This window comes from Oncorhynchus masou, chromosome 21 (assembly GCF_036934945.1).
Source record: "Oncorhynchus masou masou isolate Uvic2021 chromosome 21, UVic_Omas_1.1, whole genome shotgun sequence".
In the NCBI taxonomy this organism is placed as follows: domain Eukaryota; kingdom Metazoa; phylum Chordata; class Actinopteri; order Salmoniformes; family Salmonidae; genus Oncorhynchus; species Oncorhynchus masou.
In genome coordinates this window covers 24,371,254-24,386,128 of record NC_088232.1, presented here as the reverse complement: position 1 = coordinate 24,386,128, position 14,875 = coordinate 24,371,254, and the positions used below count along the sequence as shown (strand labels likewise).

At 44.1% G+C, this 14,875-nt stretch overlaps 1 protein-coding gene across 1 annotated transcript in view; it reads left to right on the top strand.

Moving 5' to 3' along the window:
• The first annotated feature begins 773 nt into the window (after nt 1-773).
• arhgap5 (Rho GTPase activating protein 5) overlaps nt 774-14,875 on the top strand; it is a 42,190-nt gene continuing 28,088 nt past the window's right edge. The window contains exons 1-3 of the mRNA XM_064927843.1: nt 774-1,002; nt 2,580-6,484; nt 7,651-7,801. Coding sequence (XP_064783915.1) covers nt 2,771-6,484; nt 7,651-7,801 — 3,865 coding nt within the window. The 5' untranslated portion in view covers nt 774-1,002; nt 2,580-2,770. The remainder of the gene's footprint in view (nt 1,003-2,579; nt 6,485-7,650; nt 7,802-14,875) is intronic.

Genomic DNA, 14,875 nt, shown 5'->3' with positions numbered 1-14,875 from the left:
AGACACACAAGTAGCAATGACACTAATGTGTATAGAACAGTGTATAGGCTATTGGTGAGTGAGAGACATGCTGTAGTGGATTCCCCCTCCCCTCTAAGTCAAGATAAAAGCAAGAGCTTAGCAAACAAGGTTTGGCAAATCTGCTTAAAATCCACTAGCGGAGCATTGAAAGTATAGGCCTTAGGGTGAGCAGCATACTATCTAGTATTAAAAACCTCACATTGCATTGCTCCAGAGAGCTGCACACTATCCTTGAAAAAAATGTGTCTGTCATATAAAACCCTCATGGAATATTATTGTAATTCACATGGAATGTTAATGAAATTATTCAGATTGACTATTTCGTATGTACATATCCCAATAATGAACATGTTATAACCATGTAATAACATAATAACTCCACGCTACAACATAACCACCAATATGTGTCCGTAGCCTTAAAAAGTCTACTGTATTTTCAAGTAGGAAAATCAGACAGGCCAGGCTGATGCACCATTGAAAAATGTACCGTATAAATGCTACAGTCTCAATGAATATGTTTATTCTTGTTGACAATGTGCCATCTCCTGGTGATGATCCCCAAGTCCTCGGTATGTTTATCAGTATCACACAAATAGGCACACCAAACATTCAGACATTAGTTAATAGATTGAAATTCTTAATTTACACAATTACATAGCAACCATGCACGAGCGTCGCGCCCCCGCTATGAGCCCTGATGGAAAAGTTACTGAGAGTGATGGTGAGAGCGTTATGTATCAGTCGCCATTACTGACTGGGATGAGAGGGGAGGGAGCAAGGTCTCGGAGTACACGCAGCTAACACCAATAACACTAAATATATGAATACAATCACATTTTGAATAGAAAGACTATACTCCGAACGCTCCCTGTGACTTAAAGGACACGAGCCGTTGAGAAATGGAATTTGCTGGAGTAAAATAATACACTTGGAATGCTATCTTTTTTTCGTGGTCTCGGGAGCTGGGAGCGACCATGTTAGGTAGGGGAATGTAATTTGGAATGGACTGCATCGAGTTTCTTCATTAGCTACACTCTGGATAGCATTGTCTGTGTCAAGTAAATTACAAATGGTTCTATTCGCGATCAAGGGAGGTAACGAAATATTCCGGCAAGGTCCTTGTAGCTTATATTTTGCGCTCAGTGAAATGTATTGTTCGACTAACACTATCTTGCTAGCTAGCCAGCCAGCGTTAGCCACAGCTTGCTAGCTAGTTAGCTAACGTTAGCAGGCTAACCTCAGCCAGAGAGCACTGGAAAGCGAGCATTTTTTTGCGTGGTTTCGGGGAAAGGCCCGCGAGCTGGTTAGTCATTCTTTCATGCAAATATCATTGATGGGTTGTCATTGTCACAGTTTATGAATACAATGGCATAGTCAGACGTAGCCTTTTATTGCATGGGTTATTTTAATTGTACCAATAGTGCGCAGATTTAAGCACGCTAGCTAGGCCAATTATTAACTTGCAAGCTAACGTTACTGTCTAGCTAATGAACCTATGATTGTTGCAAGATGATCGTTCATGTATTGGTTACTCGCAAATTGTCTAGAACAGCGTTCTACTTTTAAATAACCTCTACATCTCGTGGTAGTGGATTGCTTTCTAGTGAGCTTTCAACGTGTGCCTCTCCGGCGATGAAATTCTTGGTTGTATGGCATTATCATCAATGACGGGGGTTGAGTAGGGCTCACAGTCCAGGACGTAGTTAGCAGACCTTGAATGAAATGTAGCCAGGTACTAACTCATAATGAAAGGAAGTCAACGACAGAGTGAAGGTGGCGATATTTTGCTATTGGCTACCTTTTCACTTGGATACTGATATTCACATATCTCGCTAATAACTATAACTGCAATAGCTATGTAATAATAGCTACATTCCTGTCTAATACAGGCGTTGGACGGTTGTAGCTACATTATTGTGTCAGACGTCAATTTGACTGATTTGCTAGTCTGTTTGCAATGTAACATGTCATGGTGGGGTGTGTTGCATGATTCTTACGACCATACACAGTGAAACAAATAATAGCCAGTATTGTCAAAATATTCAGTAGATGACAGGTGCAACAGTAACCTGCAACAAAAGTATTGCTTGGAGTAAACTGAAACGTAATCCATATTGAATGATGATGAATAATAGTTTATTTCTAAATTATTTGTGGGTCACTGGTCATTCCACTCAAAGTGGAAGAAATATGTTTTTTTATGGAGTTACCAATATACTGTGGGGGAAAAATACACTGAAAAGAGTCACTGACACAGAACCTGGGAATTATTTGTATTTGCCACTAACAGTCATTTCTGTAGGTTTGGCTTATGTGACAGTCTCTAGAGAGGAAATAGCATGCTGTTCAGATTTTGTCATTAGGCCTGTGGACTGTTTGCACCTTGACAATGACTCACTGCAATAACACCAAATGGCACCCTATTCCCTTCATAGTGCAAAAGTTGTGCACTATATAGGGAATAGGGTGCCATTTCGTATACAAACCATATTAGGCCTATTAAATCAGGTTTTTGGGGTTCCTATGTGTGTTTTTCAATAATAAACTTTGTTTTTCAGTGAGGTGATAATAGGGGAGAACCTGCTTCCCAATCGCAGTACGAGGATCTAGGAGGAAAGAGGGATTCATCACTAAAGGGACGAAGCCATGATTGTGCAACACTACCCTATCTAACCAATGGGAGTGGAATGGTAGCTGTGCTGGTGGAAACCTTTCCTGAAAGTGACAAAGCAATGACAGGGGGAATATAATGGCCAAGAACAAGGAGGCACGCCCCCTAACATATGCTGTCAGTGTTGTTGGCCTCTCAGGGACAGAGAAGGAGAAGGGCAACTGTGGCGTGGGCAAGTCCTGCCTATGCAACAGATATGTGCGCTCCAACGCGGACAGCTACTACACTGAGCACACTTCTGTGTTGAGCACAATTGACTTTGGAGGTCGCGTGGTGAACAATGATCACTTCCTCTACTGGGGTGAAGTGCCACACCGAAGTGATGACGGGCTCGAGTGCAAAATTCAAATCATTGAACAAACAGAGTTCATTGATGATCAGACTTTCTTGCCCCATCGCAGCACAAACCTGCAGCCCTATACTAAAAGGGCTGCAGCCTCCAAGATACAGTCTGCTGAAAAGCTGATGTACATTTGCACCGACCAGCTTGGCTTGGAGCAGGATTTTGATCAGAAGCAGATGGCCGATGGGAAACTGAATGTTGACGGTTTTATATTGTGTATAGACGTGAGCAAAGGCTGCAATAGGAAATTTGAGGATCAGATGAAATTTGTCAACAGCCTTTATTCTCAAATGGTCAAATCGAAAAAGCCTATCGTCATTGCTGCAACAAAATGTGACGAGTGCGTGGAGCAGTATCTAAGGGACCTTCAGGCATTCGCTGCAAGCAAAAAGAACCTCCTGGTGGTAGAAACGTCGGCTCGATCTAGCATCAATGTAGACCTGTGTTTTAATGCGTTAACCCAGCAGATGGACAAAACACGAGGCAAACCCAAAACCATTCCTTATTTGGAGGCCTACAAAGTTCAGAGACAGTTAGTAGCCACAGTGTCCGACAAGTTTGAAAAGCGGATTGTACAAACCGTCAGAGATTATCACACAAGTTGGAAAATGGTGAGTAACACGTTGAAAAACCACCCTGACTATGAGGAATACATCAACCTGGAAGGCACCCGAAAAGCTAGAAACACCCTCAACAAGCACATAGAACAGCTGAAGCAGGAACATATCAGGAAAAGGAGGGAAGAATACTTCTTGAGCCTGCCAAAAATTCTCAATAACTTGCTCAACAACTTGGAAGAACTTGAGAACCTTAGCTGGTCAGAGGCTCAAAGCATTTTGAAGAGCAGGGCCGAGTTTCAATTCTGGTTTGTGGTGCTGGAGCACACCCCGTGGGATGAGACGGACCAAATTGACAAAGTCAATGACAGAAGAGTGCCCTTTGATCTCCTCAAAACGTCAGAAGGGGAAAAGATTTATCAGAACCATGTCCAACATCTGTTCTCAGAGAAAAGACGGTTAGAAATGAAGGATAGATTCAAGAAGACGTTGGATAGAGTCCATTTCATCAGCCCTGGACAACCCTGGGAAGAGGTCATGTGTTTTGTCATGGAGGACGAGGCCTACAAGTATATCAGTGAATCTGATCGCAGGGATGTTTACAGCCAGCATCAGCAGGAAATAGTTGAAAGGGCCAAAGAGGAATTTCAGGAAATGCTTTTTGAACACGCCGAGCTGTTTTATGACCTTGATTTAAACGCCACCCCAAGCTGTGACAAAATGAGCGAGATCCACACTGTGCTCAACGAGGAGCCCAGATACAGAGCCCTGCAGAAACTGGCCCCGGACAGGGAGTCGCTTCTCCTCAAGCACATCGGGTTCGTCTACCACCCCACAAAGGAGACGTGTCTGAGCGGACAGAGCTGCGTTGACATGAATGTCGAGCAGGTACTGGCTAACAGGCTAGTTCAGCTGGACCACAGTCGCTCTAATCTCTACTATAACAGTGCCAACATTGAAAAAGTCAATCTGTGTCTCTTGGGAAGAGAGGGTCTCGCACAAGAACTCGCAAATGAAATCCGAGCCCAGTCCACAGATGACGAGTACACCCTGGATGGGAAAATCTATGAACTGGAGCTTCTGCCTGTTGATGTCAATTCAACGTTGCTCTTTAGCCATACATGGGCGTCGACCTTCAAACCTCACGGAATCTTCTGTGTCTTCAGCTCCATAGAGTCGCTAAATTGTATTGGCGACTGCATAGGGCGAATCAGGGCAGAGATTGCACAGAACAGGAGGGAGAGATACGCTCAGCCATTGCCATTCATTCTAATCCTAGCAAACCAGAGAGACAGTGTTTGCAAAAATATGCCTATCTTGAGGCATCAGGGCCAACAGCTTGCAAATAAGCTACAGTGCACCTTTGTAGACATACCCTCTGATACTTTTCCGCGGAAGTTTAATGAGTTACAAATTAAACAGGCTCTCAGAGCAGTATTAGAAGGACTAAAGCACAACTTTGATGTGACGAGCCCTCTGCCTTCCATCAAAGACATGTCAGAGACCGACTTGAGGATCGTTATGTGTGCCGTGTGTGGGGATCCATTCAGTGTGGACCTTATCCTTTCACCTTTCCTGGATTCACATTCCTGCAGCGCAGGGCAACCTGGCCAAAGTAACACTCTGATCCTCAACAAAATCATCGGCGACAGTCGCAGAAGAATACAGGTCACAGTCCTCTCCTACCACTCCTCCATCGGAATCAGGAAGGACGAGCTTGTCCACGGATACATCCTGGTCTACTCGGCAAAACGCAAGTCCTCCATGGCGATGCTCAGAGCTTTCCTGGCGGAGGTCCAAGACGTCATCCCTGTTCAAATGGTGGCAATCACAGACAGTCAAGCGGACTTCTTTGAGAACGACGAAATCAAAGAGCTCATGACTGAAGGGGAGCACATCGCTACGGAGATAACCGCCAAATTTACAGCTCTATACTCTCTGTCTCAGTACCATCGGCAGACGGAAGTCTTCACACCGTTCTTCAACGAGGTGCTAGAGAAGAAGAGCAGTATCGAGAGCGCCTTCATGTACGATAGCTCTCGAGACTGCATGGGTGCGAGCGAAGATGTCTTCCCCCAGTCTCCCCACAGTCATTCCCCTGCTTATAATTACTACCCTGACTCAGAGGATGACACCGAGGCTCCTCCACCTTACAGCCCCATCGGGGATGACGTGCAGCTTCTTCCAACGCCTAGCGAACGTGCTAAGTACAGGATCGATCTGGAGGGAAACGAGTACCCTGTCCATAGCACACCTCTCAGTGACCACGAGCGCAACCACAGAGTGCCTCCCCCGGTTAGGCCCAAGCCTATACTACCCAAGTCCAACGTCAAGAAGCTGGACCCCAATCTCCTGAAGACCATCGAGGCTGGGATGAGGAGCAACAGACGACAACGCGGCCCCATGGCCCACGGTGAAGACGTTGAGACGTCCGACAATTACGCAGACCCCATAGACACTCTCCTGAAATCAAAAGGCTTCAGCGACGACATCTACGCTGTCCCGGAGGACACCCAGAGCAGGATTGTCAAAATGCGCAATTCGTTTGGGGGTCTTCACGTCTTGCACGGGGATGAGGAGAATGGCTTCGACCGCAAGGCTCAAGCCAGCAGGAGGCCCTCCAAGTATAAGCACCGCTCAAAAATACTCTTCAGCAAAACCAAGATGTACCACAGACGTGTCCACTCAGACGTCAGTGACGATGAGTCTGGGCCGGCCATGCAGAAGAAGAAAAAGGGCAGGGCCCATCGGGGCAGTGAGGAGGACCCCCTGCTCTCCCCTGCTGACCCCTGGAAGGGAGGGATAGACAACCCTGCCATCACCTCCGATCCAGAGCAGGATGACATGAAGAAGAAAAAGAAGAAAACGCCAAAGACAAAGGAACCCAAAAAGGTAAGTGTTTTGATTCTTCATCTTCTGTGCAATCGATTCTTATATAATTTTTTAAAATGTTGTTTTAGATAGGCCTAATACTGTAAAGAGAAATCAAAGCTATTGTACATGTTATATGTAATTGTACATTGTCTTAACAGCTGGTCATACAATACAGTGATCTCAAGCACTACACATGATTACTATGAAAGAGATTCAAAATCGTCTGCACTGTGAAGCAAGTCGATGTTTTATCTATCACACTGAGAGCATACGTGACTTGCAATTTCTGTTCAATATTGCAACATCACATATTCCTTGCCAAACATGCACTCCCATTCCTCAGCAGTTAAGACAAGCTACAACACAAGCAGTGACAACATAATCACGGTTAAATATGACCGCCATATTGCAGGTAGCCCCTTCTGTTGTCATAGTTGAGGAGTGATAGGAGATTTATGCAGTTGAAGAATATCTGGGCATCCCACTGTATTGTAGTCTGGTCTGGCTACATTTGGCCAGATGTTAAAGGCATTTGGAGGCAGGCAGGGTTCCCAGGGCTTGGAGGAAGTGCACTGAGGCATGAATCAGTGGACAGCAGTTATGTCCAAAATGGCACCCTATTCCAAATTTAGTGCACAACTTTTGACCAGAGCCCTATGGACTCTGGCCAGAAGTTGTGCAATATATAGGGAATAGGGTGACATTTGGGACATAAGGGAGAGATTGGCCTGTTAAACTATATTCTCACAAACTTTATATTTTTTTATTTCTTTATATTTATATATTTTTAAAATACAGTAATTAAAGCATCACAATTACGTTTCAAAGAGCTTGCTTCATTCTTCATTTTGTAAATTATTTTGTTTGCCTATAACAGGGCAATCTATCATACAAAAATGTTTTGGCTAAAAGCCAAACTTCATATATTACAATCATGATTCGGTGACAGTACAGTAGCACTACTGCCATGAAGAATATTCTCATTGTTTGAACATTTTGCTTCCTTTGATAACCAGGCAACAGAACATTGAACAAAGAACAAAATATTATTTCTTGCAAGGTGTTTTACACTTGTGGGGGATGACAACTCTTGAAGAATTGACATTCAAAGGATTTACTTTTTTCTCTGTCTTGAAAACGATGCTGTAATATTGTCTTTCGCTGTGTTTTTGTGTTATTCACAGCCAAAATCCAAGCCCCCAAAGCCTTTGTACCCACCCACACGGAGGAACTGGGACAGCAACTACTTTGGTGTTCCCCTGCAGAACCTGGTCACCCCGGACCGGCCAATCCCCTTGTTCATTGAGAAGTGTGTGGACTACATTGAACGCACTGGTAGGTTACTTTTTATCAGTTCTCCCTCATCTCTGATTTGGGTTGTTGTTGCTATTTGAGTGTGTGAGCATGACGCTGTAGTTGTGTATGTAGGCGTGCCTTCCATTTCTCTCTTGATCATAGGCAACCCCAAGTACTGTATCTTTTGCTATTTGGTCGGAATTCACTTGAGCTTTTTGCGGCCGCTGCTAACAAAATGTGGGATTTATTCCTGCAGCCTTTTCACTACTAGCTGACAGTTCTTGGGAGTTCAGTTCTATGATATGATAACTCCTCTGCCCCAACAGACTGGCATGACCTTTATGACGGACCATCATTGGGGTTTTGGTTATTGTTCAGTGTTTCCACTATATTTATTTAGCAGCGGCACACCACCACTGTTAGATCAGTCGCCACTGAAAAAAGACGCAAAATATTCAAATATATACATATAGAGAGAGATTTTTTATTTATTCTGCCGATATGTGCTTTTAAGATCAGAGACAACATCCGATCCTCCGAGAAACCTCCAAGGTAACTAGCTAGCTAAATCAAATTGTATTGGTCCCATACACATATTTAGCAGATGTTATTGCGGGTGTAACTAGCTTGTCATCCTGGAAGTGTAGCCAACCCTATTAATAGATGTATAAAGGTATGCCCCAGGATGACCAAAGCCATCAACCCACCACTGCTTCAAAAAATCCTAGGGGAAAGACTGCCGTTATTGCATTACAAACCACTGAATTCCAGGAAGAAGAGAGGATAAATTTATTAGAGCTATGGTGTAGTTCCTTGTAAGGGTCCCCTCCTGTTTGTATCGACTTAACCTTGCTTAAGATCTTCTGAAGCGCTTACGTAGCTCACTTGATCCTTTTAATTGTTGGATCTCATATAATGTTAAGGGTTAGTCTAGTGATTCATTAATTTGGCCCATGAGTTTTAAACAAGCTTATTCACTGAGATGCCCAGCTACATTTGTTCATAATCCTTTAGTTGTCATATGTAGCATTGTAGCAATATTGTTTCCCTTCGCAATGAAACAAAGGTCTTGACCCATCTTCATATCTGCAAAGTGTATCAGTCATCAGCTGCAAGCAATGACTGGGGAAAGAAGACTCTGCTAACTGCTTACACACTCAATCGCGGTTTTCGTTAAACTTGTCCTTTTTCCTCAGTATTAAATTGCATTTCAAGGGGGGTAAAAGAGGGGAGGGCGAGCGACTGAGCATGGTGAATGATTAAATAGAATTTGATGTTGATGCATTTGGAAATCTCATTGGCCATTATTGTCTAAGCACTTAGCCTAATGTGAGAGAGGGCAATATTTTGAAGGCAGCAGCAGAAATCTCCCTCTAGGGTATTGTTTATGATATCTGATTTGTAAATCTGCAGTTCACAGTAGTGTCTGGAACTGGAAACGATATCCTCTCTGAGCTTAGTGAACCTGCCATGCAGCATTTGTTTTTTTCATAGATATAAGAAAGTGGTTTTCCATTCATTTTGGGGGGGTTGAATGTAATCTCAGAGCATATGTTAACCCAAACTGGGTAAAAAAATATGATTATTTTTGTTTGCTTTGAAGTCAGTGGAATAGAGTAAAAGTCTAGTAAAAGTAGTAGTCATTGGAAACTGCCTGCTTTCAGGGGCATCGTGTCCCCCTACTTCCCTTTACCATGCTTTGTAGCTGACCACCATATTCAATGGAAACATTGACTGGTAGGCCTACTAATCAATACCCAGTGAGTGAGTAGCTTAGTAGTTGGTCTCAAACAAACCAACATGGTGGTGAATTTCACACGGGTCCGAGTAGCCTAGTTTGTGGCCAAAAGAGTTTGTCTTCTGTTGGTTTCTTATGACAATTGTGATGAGACTCAGACAGGGCCTGAATTTAGCTCTGGGGACCTTGGTTTCCACTGGACTGGAAGTCCTGCACTAAGGAAATAGTTATAATAGGTGGCAGACTAACATCGGATCACTGAACATAACATACAACAGCACAGTGCTGCAGAGTGCAGGAAGAGAGTGGCTGGTTTCATCAAGAGCCTGAAGAATGCTGAAAGAAAATAAGCAATCACATTCAATTAACAGACACCCATGGCAGCCCATTTTCTCTCGGCATCTCTCCTCTCTCTCACCCTTTCTCTCCCCTGTTGCTATGGGCCCTCTCATCTCTCCACATCACAAAATGGAGGAAAGAAAATGAAAGAATTAATGACGTGCTGTGTAAAGAAGCACACTGGCATGCTGACTAGTAGCTAATCTTGGGTTATATATACAGTTCCAGTCAAAAATGTGGAAGCACCTACTCATTCCAGGGTTTTTCTTAATTTTTACTATTTTCTACATTGTAGAACTATTGTGAAGACATCAAAACTATGAAATAACACACATGTAATCATGTAGTAACCAAGAAAGTGTTAAACAAATTAAAATATATTTTATATTTGAGTAGCCACCCTTTGCCTTGATGACAGATTTGCACACGCTTGGATTCTCCTCAGCCAGCTTCATGAGGTAGTCACCTGGAATGCATTTCAATTAACAGGTGTGCCTTGTTAATCTGTGAATGTAACGGTTTTCTTTATGTGAAGGAGAGTCGGACCAAAATGCGGCGTGGCTATTGAGATTCATGTTTAATGAAAAAACAAAGCAAACACGAATCAATACAAAACAATAAACGTAACGTGAAAACCGAAACAGCCTAAACTGGTGCAAACTAACACAAGACAGGAACAAGGACAATCACCCACGAAACACTCAGAGAATATGGCTGCCTAAATATGGTTCCCAATCAGAGACAACGATAAACACCTGCCTCTGATTGAGAACCACTTCAGACAGCCATATACTATGCTAGAAAACCCCACTAAGCTACAATCCCAATACCTATGGAAAACCCCAAGACAAAACACACCACATACCAAAACCCATGTCACACCCTGGCCTGACCAAATAAATAAAGAAAACACAAAATACTAAGACCAGGGCGTGACAGTGAAATTGATTTCCTTAATGTGTTTGAGCCAATCAGTTGTGTTGTGACAAGGTAGGGGTGGTATACAGAAGATAGCCCTATTTGGTAAAAGACCATGTCCATATTATGGCAAGAACAGCTCAAATAAGCAAAGAGAAACAACAGTCCATCATTACTTTAAGAGATGAAGGTCAGTCAATCTGGAAAATTGAAAGTTTCTTCATGTACAGTCGCAAAAACCATCAAACTGGCTCTCACGAGGACCGCCACAGGAAAGGAAGACCCAGAGTAACCTCTGCTGCAGAGGACAAGTTCATTAGAGTTACCAGCCTCAGAAACCCAGATACATGCTTCAGAGTTCAAGTAACAGACACATCTCAACATCAACTGTTCAGAGGAGACTGTGTGAATCATAGTCAAATTGCTGCAAAGAAACCACTACTAAAAGGACACCAATGAGAAGAAGAGACTTGCTTGGGCCAAGAAACACAAGCAGTGGAGATTAGACTGGTGGAAATTGGAGTACAAATTGGAGATTTTTGGTTCCATTCGCCGTGTCTGTGAGATGCAGCCGTGTCTTTGTGAGATGCAGAGTAGGTGAACGGATGATCTCTGCATGGGTGGTTCCCACCGTGAAGCATGGAGGAGGAGGTGTGATGGTGCTTTGCTGGTGACAATGTCGGTGATTTATTTAGAATTCAAGGCACATTTAACCAGCATGGCTACCACAGCATTCTGCAGCGATACGCCATCCCATCTGGTTTGCGCTTAGTCCCACTATCATTTGTTTTTCAACAGTACCAATGACCTCCTGGCTGTGTAAGAGCTATTTGACCAAGAAGGAGAGTGATGAGTGCTGCATTAGTTGACCTGGCCTCCACAATCACCTGGCCTCAATCCAATTGAGATGGTTTGGGATGAGTTGGACCGCAGAGTGAAGGAAAAGCAGCCAACAAGTGCTCAGCATATGTGGGAACTCCTTCAAGACTGTTGGAAAAGCATTCAAAGTGAAGCTGGTTGAGAGAATGCCATGAGTGGGCAAAGCTGTCATCAAGGCAAAGAGTGGGAAATGGTAAAAATAAAGAAAAACCCTTGAATGAGTAGGTGTCCAAACTTTTGACTGGTACTAGTACTGGTACGAGAGAGATATTTGTTTCCCCAGGGATTCACAATAGTAAGGAAGGAGTAGCCTGCTCCCTTGATGCACTTTTTCCATTAGTGGTAATGGAGGCCTGTGATGTTCACAAACAGCCATGGGCAGATAAAGCCATCTCACTGGATCACAGAGAAAGTCAACAGTCAAGTTAACCCACACCAGATGGATGAGGGGGTCACAATAAGGGACGACTGTCATATCAAATCAAATTTTATTTGTCACATACACATGGTTAGCAGATGTTAATGCGAGTGTAGCGAAATGCTTGTGCTTCTAGTTCCGACAATGCAGTAATAACCAACAAGTAATCTAACTAACAATTCCTAAACTACTGTCTCTGAGTGACATTTGTGTACATAAAATGTAGAATGTAAAATGAACAAAATATAAAAGCAACATTCAACAATTTCAAAGGTTTTACTGAGTTACAGTTCATATAAGGAAATCAATCAATTTAAATAAATTCATTAGGCTCTAATCTATGGATTTCACATGACTGGGATACAGATATGCATCTGTTGGTCACAGATACCTTAAAAACAAGGATCAGAAAACCAGTCAGTATCTGGTGTGACCACCATTTGCCTCATGCAGCGCGACATGCATCTCGTTCGCATAGTTGATCAGGCTGTTGATTGTGGCCCGTGGAATGTTTTCCTACTCCTTTTCAATGGCTGTGCGAAGTTGCTGGATATTGGCGGGAACTGGAACAAACTGTTGTACACGTCGATCCAGAGTATCACAAATATGCTCAATGGGTGACATGTCTGGAAGAACTGGGACATTTTCAGCTTCCAGAAATTGTGGACAGATCCTTGCGACGTGGGGCAGTGCATTATCATGCTGAAACATGAGGTGATGCCGGCGGATGAATGGCATGACAATTATCCTCAGAATCTCATCACGGTAACTCTGTGCGTTCAAATTGCCATAGTTAAAATGCAATTGTGTTTGTTGTCCGTAGTTTATGCCTGCCTATACCGTAACCCCACCGCCACCATGGGCCACTCTGTTCACAACGTTGGCATCAGGAAACCGCTCACCCACACAACACCATACACGCTTTCTGCCATCTGTCCTATACAGTTGATTTGTCCGTGAAGCGCATATTTCTCCAATGTGCCAGTGGCCATTGGAGGTGAGCATTTGCCTACTGAAGTCGGTTACGACGCCGAACTGCAGTCAGGTCAAGACCCTGGTGAGGATGATGAGCACACGGATTAGCTTCCCTGAGATGGTTTCTGACAGTTTGTGCAGAAATTATTTGGTTGTGCAAACCCACAGTTTCATCAGCTCTCCAGGTGGCTGGTCTCCAATGATCCCACAGGTGAAGAAGCCTGATGTGGAGGTCCTGGGCTGGCATGGTTACACGTGGTCTGCGGTTGTAAGACCGGTGGACGTACTGCTAAATTCTCCAAAATGACATTGGAGGCGTCTTTTGGTAAAGAAATTAACATGACATTCTCTAGCAACAGCTCTGTTGGGCATGCCAATTACATCCTCCCTCAAGACTTGAGACATCTGTGGCATTGTAACGGTTCTCGTCTGTTGAAGGAGAAGCGGACCAAAATGCAGCGTGGTATTTTTGAGACATGTTTAATGACGAATAAAACGAACAAATACAAAACAACAAACGGACCGTGAAAACCTATACAGCCTATCTTTTTTTATAAAAATAATTTATTATCTTCAATACCATTCATTCTTTACAACTCATAATTTATATACATACTCAAATAATGGTATTTTTAATTAAACTAATTAAACTAAACATAAACCCCAAACAAAACCTCAGGGGAGCATCTTCCCTCCCCGTCACCCTACAAAATACCTTTCCCTATCTCCCCGTCCCTAATCTATCCTCTTACAAATCTAAATGACACCCAGCCCTAAACCCCCTTCTACCTCTCCCGAGCAGCATGCTGCCCCCACTTCCTCTCTTCCCTCTTCATCCTCCCCCTCAAATCTCCTTCCACTCTCCTCACTATCCCTTCCACCCCCAATCTCTCCCTGTCTTCACCATGTTCTGCCTTGCTTCCCACAGCCCCCGTTTTAAAGAGACTCATGAGAAGCCAGAGCAGAAACCTGTCCCTATCCGTCCCTCTCGCTCTCCCTACACCCCTCTCTAACCTGGCCCACGTCAATACAAAATCCTCCTTTACCAAACCTAACAACACCCGTGCCCTAGCCCATACTACTCCGGCAAAGGCACAGTCCCAAAAGACATGGCGCACAGTCTCCTCCCTGCCACAAGAGGATTTTGGACAGGTGGGGGATTGCACCAAACTATACCGGTACAAGATGGAACGTACCGGCAAACACTTATGAAGGCTCAACCAATTCAGGTCCACTTCCGAGATGCCCACTACAGGCGCTGGACTCCCTGCCTTTCTGACCTCCTCGTACAGGTGCCTATGATCTAAACCTACTCGGGCAACTTCAACCTCAGGGTGCGCACGCAGCCACTTGGCCGCATGACCAAAGTGCCACGGCAGCTGTTCCGCCCGAGGACCCGTGTTAGACCACACCATTATGCTTCTCGCCTGATACGAGAAAAATACCCGCAGGAGGTAACCGGACGGGTGTATCACTGGCTGAGCAAGCTCCGTTAACAAGAAAGAAACAAAAATTGTGTCCAGCTTGAGGGGGAAATGTGGTACCCCCCTACCTCCCTCCCCGATGGGACAGATCATGCGTGCCCTGGCGACCCACTCGCACCTGCCACTCCACATAAACTGAAACACAAGCCTCACTAGAGGCCTCCTCAGACAAGCCGGCAATGGGTAGATGTATGCCAAATACAAAAGCGACGGCAACACATCCACCTTTAGGACCAGGACTTTACCCATAAAAGACAAATACCTAGCTTTCCACAGTGCTAGCTTCCTCTGTACCACTGCGATATGCATGTTCCAGTTTAGCGTCGCTGAGCCGGAGGTCTCAAAATGGACCCCGAGAATCC